The sequence below is a fragment of the Taudactylus pleione genome, unplaced genomic scaffold (genome assembly GCF_031769625.1).
Source record: "Taudactylus pleione unplaced genomic scaffold, aTauple2 ptg000411l, whole genome shotgun sequence".
NCBI lineage: Eukaryota > Metazoa > Chordata > Amphibia > Anura > Myobatrachidae > Taudactylus > Taudactylus pleione.
This window is the reverse complement of record NW_028284813.1, coordinates 582,011-602,019: the sequence shown is the minus strand read 5'-3', so window position 1 is coordinate 602,019 and position 20,009 is coordinate 582,011. Positions and strand designations below refer to the sequence as shown.

At 42.2% G+C, this 20,009-nt stretch overlaps 1 protein-coding gene across 2 annotated transcripts in view; it reads right to left on the bottom strand.

Annotated features, from left to right (window-relative positions):
• The window catches only part of ANKFY1 (ankyrin repeat and FYVE domain containing 1), a 113,481-nt gene that overhangs the window by 23,253 nt on the left and 70,219 nt on the right, over positions 1–20,009 (bottom strand). For both annotated transcript variants that reach the window (XM_088447031.1, XM_088447032.1), the window contains exons 10-20: positions 18,989–19,188; positions 14,055–14,152; positions 12,629–12,854; positions 12,392–12,490; positions 11,827–11,980; positions 8,750–8,918; positions 4,208–4,326; positions 3,475–3,631; positions 3,066–3,266; positions 2,104–2,280; positions 1,692–1,839 (exon numbers count right to left, since the gene is read on the bottom strand). In XM_088447031.1, the coding sequence (XP_088303157.1) occupies positions 1,692–1,839; positions 2,104–2,280; positions 3,066–3,266; positions 3,475–3,631; positions 4,208–4,326; positions 8,750–8,918; positions 11,827–11,980; positions 12,392–12,490; positions 12,629–12,854; positions 14,055–14,152; positions 18,989–19,188 (1,748 nt within the window). The remainder of the gene's footprint in view (positions 1–1,691; positions 1,840–2,103; positions 2,281–3,065; positions 3,267–3,474; positions 3,632–4,207; positions 4,327–8,749; positions 8,919–11,826; positions 11,981–12,391; positions 12,491–12,628; positions 12,855–14,054; positions 14,153–18,988; positions 19,189–20,009) is intronic.

Sequence of the window (20,009 nt, the reverse complement as noted above, 5' to 3'; positions counted from 1 at the left end):
GAGGAAAATAAACAGACAGCAGCGCTAGCACAAGTCACATACAATATAACTGCAGTGGGCACTAAATTCAACTACACAGACCGCAGTGGCTGGTAGGAAATAGTGCTACATAACCTGGCCTTTGGGAGAGGTATACAGGGAGACCGAACCCAGTGTTCCCGGAGACCTGAATGCAGAAACTGGCTGCCATGAGTCTCAGAGGGGCGGAGGGTGAGGGAGGAGCAGCTCAGGGGCGGCAAGACCGTAGTGGAATGGCACCCTAAGCCGGGGGAGGGGCCTCAGGGAGAGCGTCTTCTCCCCTATGCTGACATCAACCACCAGGTCCCTAGCCTTAATCTGTGCCCTGCGCCAGTATTGTAATGCCCTGGTGGAGTCCTGAATGAACCAGTGTCCTTATCAGCGCCTCCGGTCTGTCTCCTGAGACCAGAGGCAAAACTGCGCATAGATGCGGGTTCCCACAAGCGGGGATCTGCCTTACCTGTCCCCTTGAGTCCCGACTGCAATCTGGGGTCCGAAGAGCTCTGCTAGCTAGGTCCCCCGGAACCCTGCCGAGGGCTGGTGTCGCGGCGCCACGGAGGGGTGATGGAGCAGCAGTGCAGACGTCCAGAGGACTGTCTAGGGCTGCTGCACTTAGTAAAAATGAAAATAAAATCATAAAAATAAAGCTTGGGCTGCTTAATAGCAGACCCACTGTTCTAACGGTGGTCCAGCTCCTGCCGGACACCAATGAAACTGAGTTGCCCTCAGGCTGTGGGTGGGGTATAGGGGGAAGGACCGAAGCATCCTGGGACAGGAAAAAGCTTTGCTGTCTGGTCCTCCAAGGACCACCTACACCCCGATTGTCTCCATGTGGACCATGATGAAGAAAGATGGATTTAAGAAAATGTAAAATTTTCCTATCCGTACAATCCTTAAGAGAAGCCTCATTCGGCACAGGCAGGGTAGTGGATTTGAAAAAACGAGCGATGTGGGCGTCCACCGGAAGTGGGGAATCCCCCTTGGACCTATCCGCAGCTAAGAGAGGGTAGAAGTTCAAAATGCCAGTTCAGTAGAATAGAAAATAAAATTAACTATTCATAGGCTGCAGTAGCAGTGCCCACTCCTTAGGTATCAAACTAAAACGGTCTCTCTGTTTGAGGTGGCTGGCTATAGGGGAGAGGGAGCCTGTGCTGCTGAAAAAAAAAAAAAAGATTAACTAGTTGGAGCCCAGGTTCCCCTGCTCCACTCTATACCCATGAATCCCAGTGTCCCCCCATGGATAACAGAGAAAAAAAAGGGTCTGTTAAAAACAGTATAGCAGAATGGAAATCCTCAGAGAACAACCTGCCTAAGGACTGGCTATGAATAGCTTACAGTAAAATTGAACAAATCTCCCTAACTAAAACTAAGCAGCTGCCCCTTTTAAATAAAGAACTGTTTCAGCTCCAATAGTTTTATCTATTTAGCGCCTACTCCTCAGCCTCACCTCTGAACCCATAGTCTGCAGCGTCTCCCAGATAGGATGAAAGAGGAATAACGTATGCCACTGGAATTCCATGACTAGTATTTGGTATAAAGTCACAGCTTCCTACATCACATACTCAGTGTAAAGGAGGCTACTTATACATTACATAAAAATACTATACGTAAACTGTAACATTTATGTTTTTTAAACTTAATACATATTAAATAAGACTGCCTTTACTGGTTACCATTATTCCCATTCTCATCTGTGGCTCCAAAATCGACCAAATTCTCCAAGAGTACAGAACAGATAGTGGGCAAGTCTTGCTGTGCTGCTAGGTGAAGAGCGGTCTGACGGTGCTTTGTCAATTCATTCACGCTGGCACCTGCGAGGAGCTGCCAGAGGAAATCATTGGTATTACTCATCCAGTACATCACACTACCAAAATGTAAACATAATGATCATTACTGTACTAATATATATTTGTCTGCATTTATTTCCAGTGGATGGTCTCTCATGTGTCATTAGGGCCACCTCTTAAAAGGTTGCTATACCTAAAAAAAATACAACTTACTTAATGTAAAAGATCTACAAGATACGTAAGGGCAGTAGCAGATGTGCCAGAGGATACAAAATGCTTTAAGGCAAATCTTACATACCAAGTTACGGACAATTATTTCAGATCCTGCTTGTACAGCCAGATGCAGAGGGGTTAACTTGGAGGCATCTTGTACTCTTGAGTTGACATTGGCCTGCACACTGATCAGAAACAGCACACTCTCAATGTCAGCGTTCTGCACTGCAACATGCAGGAAATTCCTTCCTTTGTTATCCACCTAAGCAAGTGACAAATAACCATATCAAATAACAAATGAATCATTGCAATCATCAATGTACTCTCAGTAATGGACACACACTGCACTAACAGTCCTGGTTTTAGTGATATCCATGCACAGATGGTTTAATCAAAATAACTGAGGCACTGATTAAGTCACTTGGGCTCAAGTACGGCTATCCCTAAAACCTGGACTGTTAGCGTGCCTTGAGGACTGTGGTTGGAAACCCCTGGTCTATAGGCTACATTTCCGAAGTGGCGACTTACGCTGCTCAGCCGGCTGAAGCTGAAAATGTAAAGCGGCACTCACATTCAATGCAAACCCATGTGTGCTTTACATTGAATGTGAGTGCCACTTTACATTTTCAGTTGAAGGTCGCCGATTTGTAAATATATCCCTTGGTCTCAAACATCACATCTAAAATTGGCCCCACACAGATTTTGGAAATATTGCAGCATGTGGCCATAATGAGCTATAAAGACAGGAAGGGTGAAGAAGGCCATGTACCAATCACTCCAACCAGTTAGTTAAGCTGGAAGAGGTCCAGCTGCATGACTCAAGATCTAAATGTCCAGGTCTAGTACAATTTGGTGCATGACAGCGATGCTGTTGCTTGACTTTTTAATTTTGCATTTTTATGATGATCTAGGATACATGTAACAAATGAAGGACGTGGTATATAGAAGTTGGGAGATGAAGCTACACCATGGATTAGGGTTCGCCTAGCTGTGACTGGGACAATAAAAGGTGGCCTTAGCTGTAAATATATAACTAAAAGCGCTTACCTGTTCAGCTGCTCCCGGCTCTCGTTTTAAGATTGCTTCTGCAGCTTTGTTATTTTTGAAAGTCATGGCACATGCAAAAGGCGTCATACCCTGTCTGTCCCTCACATTCAGCCTGATATCAGGGTGTGAAATCATCAATTGGATAATTACACGGTGCTGGTTGCTGATAGCAATGTGGATTGGAGTTCTTCCCTCTGCATCCTGGTGAAAAATAAATGGGACTTCATCTTACATTAATAGATCATCAATCATGTATGGCAGGAGCCAAACTCACAATGTCATACATCACAAAACCATATCATATAAGATAAGTTATATAAACATTTTATTTTTATAGGAGGTATATTCTGTTGCAGCTCCATTTGTAAATCAATATTATTTTAGCTCACTCCAAGATCTTTAATCATACCTGTGTATTTACATTGGCACCAAACTCCAGAAGGCACTGAACAACTTCCTCCAATCCCCAACATGCAGCCAAATGCAGAGGCGTCTGTCCATCTCTGGCCTCCTCTTCCCCTTCCCCATTTGGTCCAGGTTTTCTAGGGCTATTTACATCACAGCCACTGAAAGTAAATTGAGAAAATGTATTTCAACTTTCCCCAATAATCCCCAAACACACCTTATCATCCCACGCCTCTTCAAATAAGAGACCTGCTTCATACACTTAATGGTAACACTCTACTCTGATACAATAATATTCAAAGATGCCTGCCCACTGAAGTAGTGATTAGCATTACTGCCTCACAGCATTGAGGTCTTGGGTTTGATTCCCACCAAGGCCATATCTGTGTGGAGGTAGTATGTTCTGCCTGTGTTAGTGTGGGTTTCCTCCGGGTACTACAAATCATCCCACACTCCAAAAACATAATGGTAAGTTATTTGGATTCTGCCAAAAAACATAACCTTAGTGTGTGTACATGTGGTAGGGAATATAGATTGTAAATGCCACTGTAGCAGGGACTGATGTGAATGACTAAAATATTCTCTGTGAAGAGCTGCAGAATATGTGTGCGCTATATAAATAACAGTTAATAAATAAAATCTAATAATAGTTACCTACTAAACTGCCATCATTAGTGGAATTTCTATGACCATGTACAATCCAGAGGATGGAAGAGATAACCAATAAAAGAAGCTACCTGCGAATAAGGAAACAGGCCACCATCTCTTTGTTCTCATCGATTGCGCGGTGAAGAAGAGTTTGTAGGCATCCGCTTGGACCAGGCCCCCAAAATGTTGCATCACATCCATGTCTTACCTTAAGATATCAAAAAAGTAATACAGTCACTTGTGGAAAGAGTGTCTATTAGCAGTAGTGAAACCTCTTAACATTGGTAAGGAGCTTACACTAAGGAGATTAACCAAAATTAAAACGCTAAGTTGATAAACTAGGCACCACAATTGGTCTAATGGTTAGCATTACAGTCTCAGAGCACTGAGGTCATGGGTTTGATACCCACCATGGTCGTAACTACAGTATGTAGAGTTTGTATAGTCTCCCCGTGCTTGTGTAGGTTTGCTCCGGTTTCCTCCCACAATCCAAAAATATACTGGTAGGCTCCTAATAAAAAATAACCCTAGTGCGTATGTGTGCGAGCATATGGTAGGTAATCTAGATTGTAAACTCCATTGGGGCAGGGACTGATGTGAATGGCCAAATAGTCTCTATAAGGCGCTGCACAATATATATGTACACTATATAAATAACTGGTAATAAATAAATAAGAGGTCAATCCATGCCATTTGCCCTACCAAATCAACAGAATGATGCATGCTAAGGGGCTTTAATTCCCAGCAAAACGGAAGCTTGCTTTGAGCCAATTTTTCAGATCAAAAGCCCATTTTGCAGCTGTCCAAGAGACTGACTTCAAACAGTGAACTCTCCCTTTATTTACTTGTCCTAAATTCCCTCATTGTCATATAGTCAATAGACCACATAAAAAAGCAGGGGTGGCATAATTATATCTCGTGACTGCCCGTGTAATAACCAATTTAGGGATGTAAATAGCAGACACCTAATCCTTGTAGGCCATTGAGATAAAATCTGGGTTTCAATATTATACTTATATGCTCTAAATAGACACCAACTCTCGTTTTGTAGGGAATTCTGTATGGTGCTTAAAAAATATTATAGGAGAGCGATACCATTACTATGGGACTTTAATTTTCGCTCTTGACCCAGGTTTGAGTCAAGGTGGCAAATGATTTAGCTAAATATTATTCCCATTTATTTAACCTGGGGGATGATATCAACACTCCTCAACCCTTTCCTGGGGAATATTAACTGGTTTTTAAAAGTTATCAGTCTTCCTTCCCTAGCTCCTGAAGTCTGTCAATCTCTTGACTGGTCGGTGGAGGAGGTAGAGCAGGCTATTGAGTCGCAGCTATTGGATAAAGCTCAGGGCCCAAATGGATATATTTCTAATTTTTATAAAACTTTTAAGGTAGATCTGGTCCTGATTTTGGTGCTTGTGTTCAATGAGGCAGTTTTCCCCCAGGAAGATGTTGGGAGGCTCAGCTCATTGCCCTTTGCAAACCAGGGAAAAGTCCCACCTTTACGGTAAATTGGTGGCCAACAGATTGAGTCATCTACTTCCCTTATTGGTGTACCATGACCAGGTAGTGTTCATAAAGGCCTCTGATAACACCCGAGTACTGCAAGAAACGCAGAGAATCTTTGCTGGCTTTGCTCTGACTAGACGCCGACAGGCTCCTATGGGGTCATCTTAAAGTGGTCTTGTAAAGTTTTGGAATCGGGGTCGGTTTCTGGAAGTGACAATATTTGCCAATGGTGTTCTTTCTTCTGACTTCAATATTTCAAATAGCACTTGCTAGGGATGCCCGTTTTGCAATAGAATCTCTGGCTGCAAAAATTAGAAGCACTGACTCCACACACTGGCCCTCATTCAGAGGCGGTTGCAAGAAGCGAGCACTCGCTCTGAATGAGGGCGGCTGCTTGACTTTTGAAGTGCGGCCTCCTGGTCGCTAGCTAAGCTGTGGGTTACCACCCACAGCTTTAGCGACCGACCAGGTTGATTGACCATCGCGACCATCGGGGCTTGCGACGAGACCCTAAGGTTGGGTCTCGGCAACCGCAAGCCTCAGGGAGCTTCCTGCTCTGATCGAGCAGGAAGCTCCCCACTGACATCACCGCTGATGTCAGTGCGGACGCACACAAAACGGCAGGCGTTCCTTAAGGAACACCTCAGTTTGTGAAACCACCCCCCCGCCACGCCTACAAAACGGGTCGAGCTGTCGATCAACATCGACAGCTGCCACTTTTGTAGTGAGCTCCGGGGCTTGCGCACGCACAGTGCGGCCGCTGCGTGTGCGCAGGGCCTAAACATCCACCCGGTTGCGAGCGCTCAGCGCTTGCGACCGTGTCCGAATGAGGTCCACTGTCCCCACATTGGCAGTTCCTCCCATAACATTTGTTTGCAGACAATATCTTATGTCATGTCCTTTAAATCCGGAGTACACTCTTCCAGCTTTACATCTAGGGTATTGTTTTAAATTTTGAACACAAATAAAACTGAAGCCCTACCGTTCCGCATAGCTCCCTCTTTACTACCTAGGCTCCGAAATGCCTATAAATACGCCTGGCAAAACCAATGTCTTAGTTATTTAGGGGTGCGCATTTGTGAACAGAAATTAATTGCCTGTAATTATGATCCCTTTCTTAAAAAGTTTGAGAACCCCACAAGGAAGTTTTAAGGTTGGGTAGGCTTACTGCAATTACAATGGTCCTGGTTTCAAAATAATGATACTTATTTCGCACCATCCCTAGAATGCTACCTAAATCCTTACAAAATAAGTTTTGTTCCGTGATCTCTCGGTATGTGTGTAAAGGCTGAAAATAAGGTTGGCTAAAGGTACCATGCCCTGCCCTAAGTTGGAAGGTGGTTTGGCATTTCCGGTACTGGAGAAGTATCAGATAGTATGTTTGAGTCAGGGATTGGTCTGCAGGTGCCTCTCCTAAACCATGGGTTGTCTTAGAAAGAGAATTTTCCCTGCCGTTCTCACTTTCAGATTTCTTATGGCTCCATGGGTTTAGCAAGCCTTTGGAATTGGTATATTCTATGGTGGTGTCGGCTACTATAGCGGCATGGTAGCAGTTAAGAGCTAGCTTCTCTGGACATTTCATTACCCTCTCATTGTGTGGGATAGCTAATTTGAAACCATACTAACAGCAGGATTCTTGGTCCTGTAATGGTTTCAACCACTCTGGGGGAAGCAGTGTCTGATACAGAGTTGCTACCGTTTTCCTATTTACAGTCTGTTTATGCTAACCCTGTTCAAGACATTTAGAAATATGTACAGCTAAGACATTGGCTACAGAGTCTATTTCCTCCACTCCTTAGAAAGCCTGTTTATCCTACATATGTTTTGGCAAAGTTCACTTCAGCCTGCCACAAAGAGTGGTATTACCTGGTGGCATCGCTTACAATTGCAATTGTTCAATACTAAGAGGGGTAAACTCCCAAGCCAACTTAAATGAGAAAGATCTACCTCAGACACTGTGAGAAAACATGGGCAACCATATTCCGCACTTGTTTTAAGGTGTTTCGCTGTATCAATCGTGTTTTAGAAATTACATAGATTGTACCTCACCCCGGACAGACAACATACAATTTGGCCTTTTATCTAAATAGTTTGTGGAATTGTGGACAGGTGGGTGAAATCCCCGCTCCTCAATTTCTCCTGATCCGCTGGTGGCCCTTTTAGTATTATACGGGAGAGATATCTTCACATGAATGGGTACATTATGAACCATATCCTTTAAGCCACCAAAGTGGCCATTGCCCAGCTGTGGAGGACTGCTTCTGTGCCTAGTTTGAGTATAATTGAGGGTAAGATAGAGAGGCATTTCAAATTTAAGACAGCAGACTGTAAATACTCTTCTTCAGCCTCATATCCTCTCATCAGATGGTGTGGATGGAGTGAATATCGGGAAAACCAGAGAGGTTCCTCTAAACGTGCTCAAGTAGTTGATCTGGGGCTTTTAGATTCCCATTACTCAAGTCACTATGATGTGGCGATTGATAAACTGTTTTTCATGTATGTTCAAGCTTCCAGAATGTACATGCGATATACCAATGTCTGCTGTGTTAATATTTGTATTTCTGCGTTCCCTTGCCCTGGGCCCTGGCCAATCACATTTACTTTCCGCCATGTTTTTTGTCTTCTTTTCTGTACCCTCTTTTCATGTGTGCAAAAATTTTATTACATTTTTAGGTTTAAAAACAAAACAAAATACAGAATGATAGGCAATATTGTTTAGAAATAATGTCATTACGTGCTAACAAAAGATACTAGAGTCACAAGCTGTGTTGGTGCTGACCTGATGTTGCGTTCTAATGACATAACATCCCACTACTATTGTGCATTGTACTTACATCTGTATAATAGTAGCCCCATCATTTTAATTATGAAATAATTTACTGTATAGGCACAATTAATACCCACCTACTTATATTTATCTAAAGACACTCTGTACTAGCATAGAAAGTACGGAGAACCTTTACAATGACAACATGTTTATTCTTTACAATACAAGTGCTGTACATCTTTCCTGTACCCAGGATAATAAATGTATACAGATTTATAAAGGGTCAATCTACCAAATCAACATATGAAAAGGCAACAATAGTGTTAAAATAAAAATAAAGCTAAATTCTTACCAGTGTTGACGCAATATCCTCCAGCTCATTCTCCAACGCGAGCCAAAGGGGGGGATTTCCCTGTTCATCAGTAACAGACATATCTGCCCCACGTGTACAAATAGCATCCACCACTAGGGGAAGCTGGTTTTTAATGGCTAACTGAAGGGCAGTCTCCCCATCTTGGGTCCTAAAACAAAGAAGTTATTACCATTCTCTTTTAAATGAGTACTTTACCAAGGAAAAAGTGACTTCAGCGTGTTGGTTATCTCTAGCAGAACATATACAGAAGTGCAGGGATTTTATTATTATTGTACAAGATGTGAATTGTAATCCCTGATTTTCCCTTTCAAAATTGCCAAAATGCTCAGTAAACCCTCAGCAGCTGATAATAATGATCTCAATAACTGTTATACGGAATAGAGGCAATATATACAACTAGAGTTTTACAAAACGGCTATTGGATTTGTGTATTGTAATGGTAGCAAATGGTAATGATCACAAACAATATAATCTAAGACGTGACACTGACCATCTGAGAAGCTGAATGATGTCACTAACATGCAGTAGGAGTGATGACCTTATCCCTTGGAAGACTGTCTTAAGTGTTCCGCTGTAAGTACACTACTATTATGTTAGTGTGTATTTTTTTGCCTTTTTATCCGTTTTAATAAAATTACTACACTATGGTAGAGTGCTTTTCCTTCCTTTTTGAGTTGACCGTTAATATGTAATAGAGGAGGATTAGTTAGGACAGAATATACAACACTTACTGGAGTCACATTGATTTGTTAAGCTTGGAGGAGTATAAAGAGATGAGGATATGAAAAGGAATCTTTTGATTCAAGTTGATTACGCAATATCTTGAGATGGTGACAATCCTGTGCGTAGAATACTTAAAGGCGACTATGAAGGAATCTGCATATATTAAGATAAAGACAAACTTTTCTCACATTCATTCTGTTCGGTTTGATATGTATTATTAGGATTTCTATTTTAGCTGTATTTGGAATGATAAGGCTGTAATCATATAGGAAGCAACTCAAAACAGTGCTTTTTACCTTTTGTAAAGGACTCCTAATTGATAAATGTTTTGCATATCATTGCTATTCATTTCTTGATTGTCTTTAGGTACAAAATAAAGAGAGTCATATACAGGACCTAACTTATTTATTTAAATTCTGCAGATTTCAGCTGACATGTTTTAGTTTGAAAACAAAATAGCATTAAGACCTTAAATATACTGCTCCGCTCCCTATTCACTACAATAAAGTATGGTAGGCAGCCGGAGGACTCTTCATTACTACTTTTTTTATTTTACTTTGTTGCAACTATGGGGGGAATTCAATTAGCTATGGTACTTTATCGCTGGCTAATTGATCCCCTGGGCTAATTCAATTAGCTCCAAAGTCGGCACTTATCGGGGACATGGCCTAATTGCGGGAGGCATGGCCACGTCCCCCTTAGAAAAAAAATACAACTATTTGCCGTGGCACTGAGGAGGGAAGCACTGTGAGACCCTCAGCCAGGGGCAAATACAGGAGGGGGTATGATTGCGATTGAACCCCCCATCCCTGCACATGCAGAGGAGAGAAGACTGCTTCTCAGCGGCTGGGCATTTATTTTCAGGAGCTCAGCAGGCTCCAAAAAAAAAAATCCCAGATAACTATCTGTTTTCGGTAAGGCACCAGTGTTAAAAAAGCCGTATTCGTGTACTTATCACAGATCCTATGTGTATTCGCCCAAAAAACGATAATTTTTCGGCCGAATAAAACAGGATTTAATTGGATTGCTCAAAGGCAATTCAAGCGTTAAAATATTGTTTTATTTGCCCGAAAAATTATCGAGCCTAATTGAATTCCCCCTGATGCCTGCAAAACAATGAATGCTGCAGGGAAGCTGCTCAGATTATATTTTGTTTTCAGAGATAAGGAAGCAGAAGATTGAACAATATTTTTTGAATCTGCATAGGATTAATAGGTAGGATTTGTCCTTTTGGTAATTATGCTGAATGTATTGCATTTCCAAAGTCTGCAGGCAGGGGGAGTCTGTGATAGGAGTGAAAGAAACAACACTGATAGCTGCTGTTATGATCATTATATCTGGTCCTTTTATCCAAGTAGCCTTTTACATCTCATGCTGGGGTGCATCTTCCTATTGGCCAGGATGGGTACTCGCCAGGAGCACCGACCGAGGGGGGGTGCAGCCCAGCAGGGCCACCCGCTGCCAGTTCTATCCCTTTGTGGGCACACTGATTCCCCGCTGACGACCACAATGATTTCCCTAGCTGCCCGGCTCCTAGTATACACATACACACTGATAGACTCTGGATCACCGGGGAAGTTGGGATCTGTCTGTGATGGGGGCTGGCTAAAAAGAAGGTGACAGGGGCTGAGGGCTGATGAAGGTGATGGGGCTGAGGGCTGATGAAGGTGATGGGGCTGAGGGCTGATGAAGGTGATGGGGCTGAGTAAGGTGATGGGGGCTGGATGGTGATAAGGGCTGAGGAAGGTGTTGGGGCTGAGGATGGTGATGAGAGACTGAGGAAGGTGCTGAGGATGGTAATGCAGGCTGAGGAAGGTAACGGGAGCTGAGGAAGGTGATGGGAGGCTGATGATGGCGATGAGAAGCTGAGGGTGGTGATTAGGGGCTAAGGGTGGTGGATGAGGTGCTTTTGGTCTGTGGATTGTGATGAGAAGCTGATGGCTTTGGAAGGTGATGAAGGACTGAAGATGGTGATGAAAGCTGGAGGCGGCTGATGAGGGTGGTGATGAGGTGCTGAGGGAGGGAGTGGGACCAAGTTCCAACTGGGCTGGTCTGGACTCTCTGACTCAGCTATCTGTGACAACTCAGGCGGTGAGGTCACCGAGTCTTTTGTTGTGGGCTGGGGGGAATCAATGTATGTTTTTATTTATTTTCTATCTGTGGGGACAACGATTCAATGTGTGTTATTTTATGTCCTGTGGGAGCAATCATTGGAGGCCAGTCCCTTACTACGCCAGGGGCGCTCGAACCCCTAGATCCACCCCTGATCATATGCACAAAGCAACTATTCAAAATTGATTTGGATTTAGATATATGGCAGACAGGACTCGTACCTGATACTTATGTCTGCTTGGTGTTCCAGCAGGAAGAGGGCACTCTTACTGTCTTGTCTTCTAATTGCCATATGCAGCAGGGTCTGTCCATCTGACATTGTGTCATTGATGGATGCTCCTGATCCAAGGAGTTGTGCAGCAATGGTGTGCATGCCTAGAAATAAAGCCAGGAATGTGAATGTCATCATTACATTAAAGAGAATGGAATAGGCGTTCTTACAATGGTTTACCATCTGTTTCTATAAGATATTTCACATTTACAAGGAAAAGTAGACGTGCCTCCCTGGAGAGAATTCTAACATTGTAGCACAAGATGGCTGATGTCCATATGTTCTTCATACTTCTAACAGAAACCTTCATTTATTCTTCCTATTCATTTTCCCCTCATGCCAATCTAACTTACACTGTTCCATTTCTTGACTTTAGAATATCACTACTGTCTTCACACCACATCTATCTATGCACAGTTACTTACAACATACAAAAACAGGCAGGCAATCTAGATATGTGACGGTGTGCAGAATTGTATTCAGCTGTATCATTCAAGCTTGTTTTCTCTTCTTACCTGTCCATAGAGCTAGCGCTAACACAGTTTGTTCTCTTGAGTCTTTCAGGCTGAAGTCGGGAATGATTTGAAGGTTATTTGTTGCATGTAGAGCATTGGCTTTGTGAGAGAAGGAATACATTAAAAGTTAAGTAAATCATAATTAAATACTCTTAAACCATTAATTAAAATTCGTAGCAATCTGATGCGACATGTAACAATGTAGTTTTCTGTGTAACAATTAAGAGGAGCTCTCACCTTTCTGCTCCAATATGACAGTCACAACATCAGGGTGGTTGTAAGCTATTGCCATGTGCAGTGGTGTTTGTAAAAAGGTGCTGGATGATGTGCTGGTTTCTGAAGAGCCTTTAGGAGTAGGAAGGGTCTCCTGTGTCTGAATGTTTGGGTTGGCCCCCTGCTGCAACAGTTCTGCTGTAAGGTTGGGAAGTCCATGTCGGCATGCTGTGTGTAACGGGGTCTCCCCCTAAAATAAGTGTACCATAGCACTACGTTAATCCAATTTACAGTCACAAAGCATATAATCCCCCATTTTAAAAATCTAGGATGTAAGAAGGAACAATTCTGAAACAATGCGCATTCTTTTGAATTACGTCTAGATCAATGTAATGTAGAGAACGTACAACTGATGGTGGCATCAGATAGCCATAGATCATGTATTTTATCACTGCCAAACATACAAAACTATATCTTTTTTTCTTCATTTTATCAAATTATGATCACCCAAATTATTGATAGGAAGTCAATTAAAATGTATTACTAGAATGAACTTGTCATTGTAGTATACTATTTGAATAACAAGAGATGGGAAAATCTACTGCACAATGTAATGTTCAATCCATAAATTGTAGATAACCTTTCACTTTGTAATGACATAATATATATATATATATATATATATATATATATATATATATAATCTCCACAAGGCGGCACTCCGTGTAAAAAATGACCAAATGTGACAAGATGCTGTCTGCAGACAGCATCTTGTCACATTTGGTCGTTTTTTACACGGAGTGCCGCCTTGTGGAGATTATGTTCAGTTCGTCCTGTTTGGCAGCGACTGACTGTGGAGGGCACCCGGCCCAGGACATTGTGGAACCCGTGAGTGCCGGTGATCTGGACTTACTTATATATATATATATCTATACACACATACATACATACATATATATATATATATATATATATATATACATATATATACATATATACACACACACACACACACACTTATTTCTGTACATATAATGTATGCATAGTTTAAAAACCTTTTTACGTTTTCAGTACACGAATAAGAGTTGCTTAGTATCAATCTATAAATGTACTAAGCATACCCTGTTCAAGCATCTAAGCACACCCTGTTCAAGAATCTCAATTCAAATATGGGTAGCCCTTGTTTACACATTAGCCCAATTCTCACTATACATTTCTATATTTGCATTTGCTTTGCAAACAAGCATTACCATAAGTTATAAATATATTATACAAAGTAGAATTTCTCAAGAATAAATTACTTGTGTCATGTGATGCAAATACTCATACACATCACTGCTAAACTATTATTTAGTTATGTGAGGTCAAGACTGTGGAAATAACATATCTACAGTAATTATGTTCCCACTGTTGTACCCAGTGCAATCTGTTTTATTTAAATAGAACTTACCCATTTATTTTTATGATTGACTTTTGCTCCGTGGGTTGCCAGGAACAGAGAAGCTGCCTCATTCCCTGCTCCTGCAGCTCTTTGTAACAAGCAGTTACCTAGTAAAACAACAGAAAAATGCATAAGAAAAAAAATGTGTGCAAAACAAAATAATGCCAATAAAAAAATAAGAGAAAGACAGCTCTCAAAAGGTTACAGAGTATCTAAAATCCTTAATTTAGCCCATATTACATAATAAAAGCCCAGTGATCATTTCAATCCTTAACATATGATCATGTTATGTTTATACCCAACACAATAATTACTACTGCATGTCCTAAAATTTCTATAACTTCACAATAAATAAAAAAAACATAATATAAAAATGTTATAGGACAACCGAAAGTGTCCAAATAGCTAACCCACAGATTACAATTAATTATAAGACCACAAAATAAACACAAAGCTAAAGATTATCCCAAGTAAGGAATAAACAAATAAATAAAAATAATAAACCACTTAATCAGAATGTTTATGTTACATTGTATATAGCAAACAATGCTTATTTCTTAAATTATACGTTGGGAACACACTAAACATATCAATGAGAGTATTGCTTTGCATAAATCATCTATTAAAAAGGCATAGTGTTCTATTTCATAAGGAAATGTGCTTTTTTGGAATATACACATATATTTAGGTATTTATGCATTTTGCCATACTTGCCAACATTATACTGGTTGCTTCTCTCACAAAGGGCATATTCAATTGCCCGCGTAAATGGCCACAAAAAAATGACGTGGGTATAATGGCCATTTTTCAAAATCCATGGCTATGTGTGCTCCCGATAGCCAAAGAATTCAATAAAATAAAAAGACAAGGGAATCAGATTTTTGGGTATCCTGCTTCCTATTTTCATAAACAGGGAGGGCCCGAACCACATACAGGGAGGCCAACTCTGGAGAAAAGTCAATAACGGAAGGAGGGGGGTACCACAATTTCCAGATCAATAAGGAAATGGGACAAGACCTTCAAAAGATAGCCTAGGTGTGTCCTGAGAACCGCCCGATCCAGGTGAAAAAAAGGCAGATCGATGGGACAATGCACTCATATAAGAGACTCACCGGGCCGAGGCAATGGCGAGTAAGAAGACTGTAAGACAACTTAGGTCCACAGTTTTCAAAGGCTCAAAGGGGAAAGCCTTAAGGGCCATTAACACCAAAGCAACGATGGTTGCAGGAGGTGGAGCACTCCTTGTAGAAAAGTCTGAACATCTGGTAAAGAGGTAATTTTCTTTTGAAAGAAACGATAATGCGGAGACTGAACCTTAAGAGAGAAGAGCCGCACGGCCCAAATCCAAGCCTATCTGCAAATACGACAGGATCCAAGAAAAACTGAAAACCTGAGGGTTAAAGCGGTGGACCACACACCAATCATAGTTGGTCTGCCAGACTCGGAGATAGATCCTAGCCGAAGACGGTTTCCTAGCACTCCGCAGAGTACGAATGCTCGAAGTGGGGAAAACCCTTTTCCTTCAGGATGGATGTCTCAAGAGCCACCCCTTCTAGTCGAGACAGTAGAGACCACAGGGAAACTATGTACAGGGCGAGACAGGATCAAATAGATCAAAGGCAAGACTTGACTGCTAGGGCGTTTACCAGAAAGGCTCCCAGATTTCTGGTGCGGTAGCAGTACAGAGGAAGCTGCTTGTTGTGAAGAAAGGCCATCATGTCGATGTCCAGACACCCCGCGCAATTCACCAACATCTGGAACACTTCTGGCTGAAGAGACCTTTCGCCCGAGTGCACTCCATCCTCTCCAGACCCCTGGGCTGTGAAACGCCGACAGAGATGGAAGGAATCGCTCGGCCCAATGAAGAATGCGGCACACCTCCCTCATGGCTCCTTTGCTCTGGGTTCTGACTTGATGGTTGATATATGCATTAGCCGTTGTGTTGTCGGACTGAATCTTGAGAGGTTTGTGCTGGAGAAAGAATTTGGCCTGACACAGGGCTTTGTAAACTGCCTGAAGCTCCAAGATGTTGATCGGGGGTAAAGCTTTCTGAGTCGACCATCGACCCTGAAAGGTGTGAAAGCACGTTACTGCCCACAACCTCTAAAACTTGCATCGGTGGTGAGCAGGACCCAGTCCTGGAACCAAAAGGGAAGATTCTTGTTAAAATTGGAGAGATGGAGCCACCAGATCAAGGAGTTAGAAAACACTGGTGATCCTGGCGTATGGGAATGTACAAATAGGCATCTTGGATAACCAAGGAAGTCATGTAGTCCCCTGGTTTCATCGCCAGAATGATAGAGCGAAGAGATTCCATCCGGAATCACGGAACCCAGAGATACTTGGAGAGCTTCCAGACTGAGGATTGGGTGGAAGGAGACGACCAGATTTTGAACAAGAAACAGATTAATATAGAAACCTGTTCCTTTTTGAGGGGGAGGAACTGGGACGATGACATGGGAGACCAGCAGCAACTGAAAGGAGTTCCTCAAATCCACTGACTTTCTGGGTTCTGAAGACCTGTGGAAAAGAATAGGCTTGGAGGACGATCCCGGAAGGTGAGAGTGTAACCCCAGGAAACGACAATTATTACCCAGGCTTTGAAGACATCGACAGGCAGGTCGCTGCAAAGAGTAGAAAGATGGCTCCTCATGCTGGAAAGTCCCAGGAGGGGGCCCGTCCTGTCAAGCCACTTGCTTGTCGGCCGACTTGGAAGCTGGACGAGGTGTCGACCAGGACTGGCTGCCTCTGTACCTGAAAACTTTAGAGGAGGGGCCCTGTGACCTTGAGCAGGACTGTCCCTTGGCTTTGCCTTGCGGACGAAAAGAGTGAAAGGACAAACCTTTTGAATTAGGTGCGGCTGATGGGATGAACGCTAGCCACAATTTTATCCAGTTCAGGCCCAAACAAGATATTACCTGAGAAAGGTAAGGCTTCCAGAACCTTTTTGGAATCAGAGTATGACCTCCACGTATGCAGCCAGAGTGCTGTCTAACAGCTACTGTGGAAGCAGAGACCTTGGAGCAAAGGAGGCCAAAGACAATTGCCGCTTCCTCAGGTAAACACTGGCACATGAAGTCCACCTTGAACAGTAATTCAGATTGGTGGTACCATTGCGAGGAGCTTCCAGAAGAGAATTCACCCAATGCCTTAGAGCTTTGGCCACACAAGCATTGATGAGAGCTGGACGAAAAACAGCACCGGATATGGAAAAGATGGATATTAGAAAATTTTCCATTTTACTATCCGCAGGATCCTTAAGATAAGCCGCATTCGGGATAGGCAGGGTAGTGGATTTGACCAAACGGGCTATGTGGGTGTCCACAGGAGGTGAAAATTACCACTTGGTCCTATCTGCAGCTGAGAGAGGGTAAAAGTTTAAAATGTGCTTAGATACTTGGAAATGCTTGTTAGGGTGTGTCAAAGCTTCTTCCACCGCCTTTTTTTTTTCAGTTTAAAAAGGGATGCCTCCACCGTAGGCGTGGTATCAGAATCCTTAACTAATAGAGCAAACTTGATTGCCTCGACCAAGGCATTTACATCCACCTGGCAATGTGAATCCTCTGGAACAGATGATAATTCCACATGCGACGTTACAGACACATCCTGCTCCAGGCAAGAGGCGTGCCTCGACTCTGAGTCGCAGCCTGAGAGAAGAGGAACAGAGGGGTCTCATCTAGACGAGTTATGCATAGATGGTTGATCCAACTTCTGTTGTAGCAAGGTAGACAACTTCACTAAACAACTGAGATAAACTATCAAACCATGGCGGTTCAGATACGGCTGTTGTAGACAAAGGAGAAGTGGGCCGAGAAACCTGCAGCTTAGTGGCCAACTTTAACATAGATTGTGACAGGGTGGATACCCAAGCTGGTTCCTGAAGGGAACCCACAGCCGAAGTGCTCCCACACTGGGGACTTTTGCTGCCTGATCTTTGGAAGACGTAATAATGTGCACCAGGAAGTACCCCTACACACTTTGGTATAATAACAAAAGTGGGTGTATTAGGAAAAAGGCACTGAATGTTGAAAGGACCACTTAAGAAAATAAGTGGTACCGAACAGTATATAAACATTATGCAGTAAAACACTAATTATATAACAAATAAATGTGTCACCAATTTAACTAACCACTAACAAATGTTAAGTACTAACAGGGTTAGTATAAATTAACTAAACACTAACAGAGGTTAAGTATAAACGTAACTAACAACGGTTAAGTATAAATTTAACTAACCACTAACATTGGTTAAGTAGTGAGAAAACAGTTTAAGAATAGTCACATGTGTAATAGAGAAAACACAGTACTATCTAAATACAGGCACACAGATAAAACATACAATGCTGGATAATGTAATAATGCAAATAACTGCTCAACACTCAAACCCCAAGAGGGGAGAAAGGAGCCTGATACTATAACTTGACACTCGGTTGTGAGGTATAGTGGAGGCAGGAGCTCGTGTGTCGCTCTCTGTGCTAGGCAGGCAAGGTAAAAATGGTCGCCGGCGTCTGCAGGGAGGAGGAGAGAAGAGGAGGAACAGCCCTGTTGTGGTTATCCTAGGACAGGGGTGAAGAATAATAATCTTGTTCTTGCAGCAGGAAGGGAAGATTGTACAGAAGCTTACAGTCTAGTGATTTTACAGATTCAGCCCAGTACTGTAAAAATCCTCATGGGGTAATTGTGGGGCAATAAACAATGTCAAAACACCCACAGCTACTTAAAATATATGCTATAAAAAGGACCATTTGCAATTAGCAACAATATAAAATGCATCCATGTCTACCACCTCCTACATAATTGCATACTTTATGCTCACAAGGGAGCTGCAAGTCAAGGAAGATTTCCAGAGTTACCAAAAAAGCCCTTAAATAAAGAATAAATATTAAATCAACTTAATTATAGAACACATAGCTCTATGGTGAATACAAACCTCTTGTGTTTACCTGTGACTGTGTCTGGTGCATCTGTGTTGCTGCCTCGTTTGATAAGTCTTGCTGCAAAGCTATTCTCATCAAATGAGGTTCCATTCACTACAGGGATGTCATCAAAGGGGTTTACAGATGGGTCAGAGGACACGGTGATGTACTGAACAGCCAGCCACAGAGCCGTGCTACCTTCGTGATCCTTTAGTTCTAAATCTAATCTAACAGGAAATTGAATGTCAACACTTGCCCATTATCTAAAACCTTTACATAGTATAGTACAGCAAAATAATTGCTGTTGACAGAATAAATGCAATAACTTTACAGTAAGTGCAATTCATTTATGGTATAATGTATTTACATAAAATTGTGAGCATCAGTCATCAATTGAATACAAGAAGAAAACATAAGAACACAAATACCTGGACACATTTATCTAAGATATAACAGCCCATAATTATGTAATTAAAAAGTACAAGCTTTAAAGATATAGGGGTGCAGGTAACTACGCCATACCTTACAATGGTTAGCAATATGGAACAGTTTGCACCCAACGCCATCTACAGCAAATAACCAATATCTGCTCCACTAATGACAACACAAATGAAAAAATATCCAAAATCCACCCACAGCAAGGGTTTCCCATCAACAGCAGTGTTTTTATTTTCTAAATGGACATTGAAATATTGGGGTTGCACTGTGAGTACATGGATAGCAAATGGAAAGAGTGGCTGTGTTTTTTGTTTTTTTACTTTCATACATTACAAATTAAATATTAGCTAATTGCCTTGACAATCCCTTGAGGAACACTATACACCAAGATTAGGCGACGGTCAGGGAATTGCTATAGCTTTCCTAGCAAAATGTGTTGTGTACTATATCATAAGATAAAAACAAAGGACCTGATTAGGAGCCGCTCGTAAGCGGCCGCTCGTTCGTTCCGAGCGATGTTTGCCCAACTGCGCATGCGTACGGATCATAATACGCATGCGCGAACCAATCAGTGCGGCCGAAAATCGTTTGTTCGCTAAATAGCGAATGC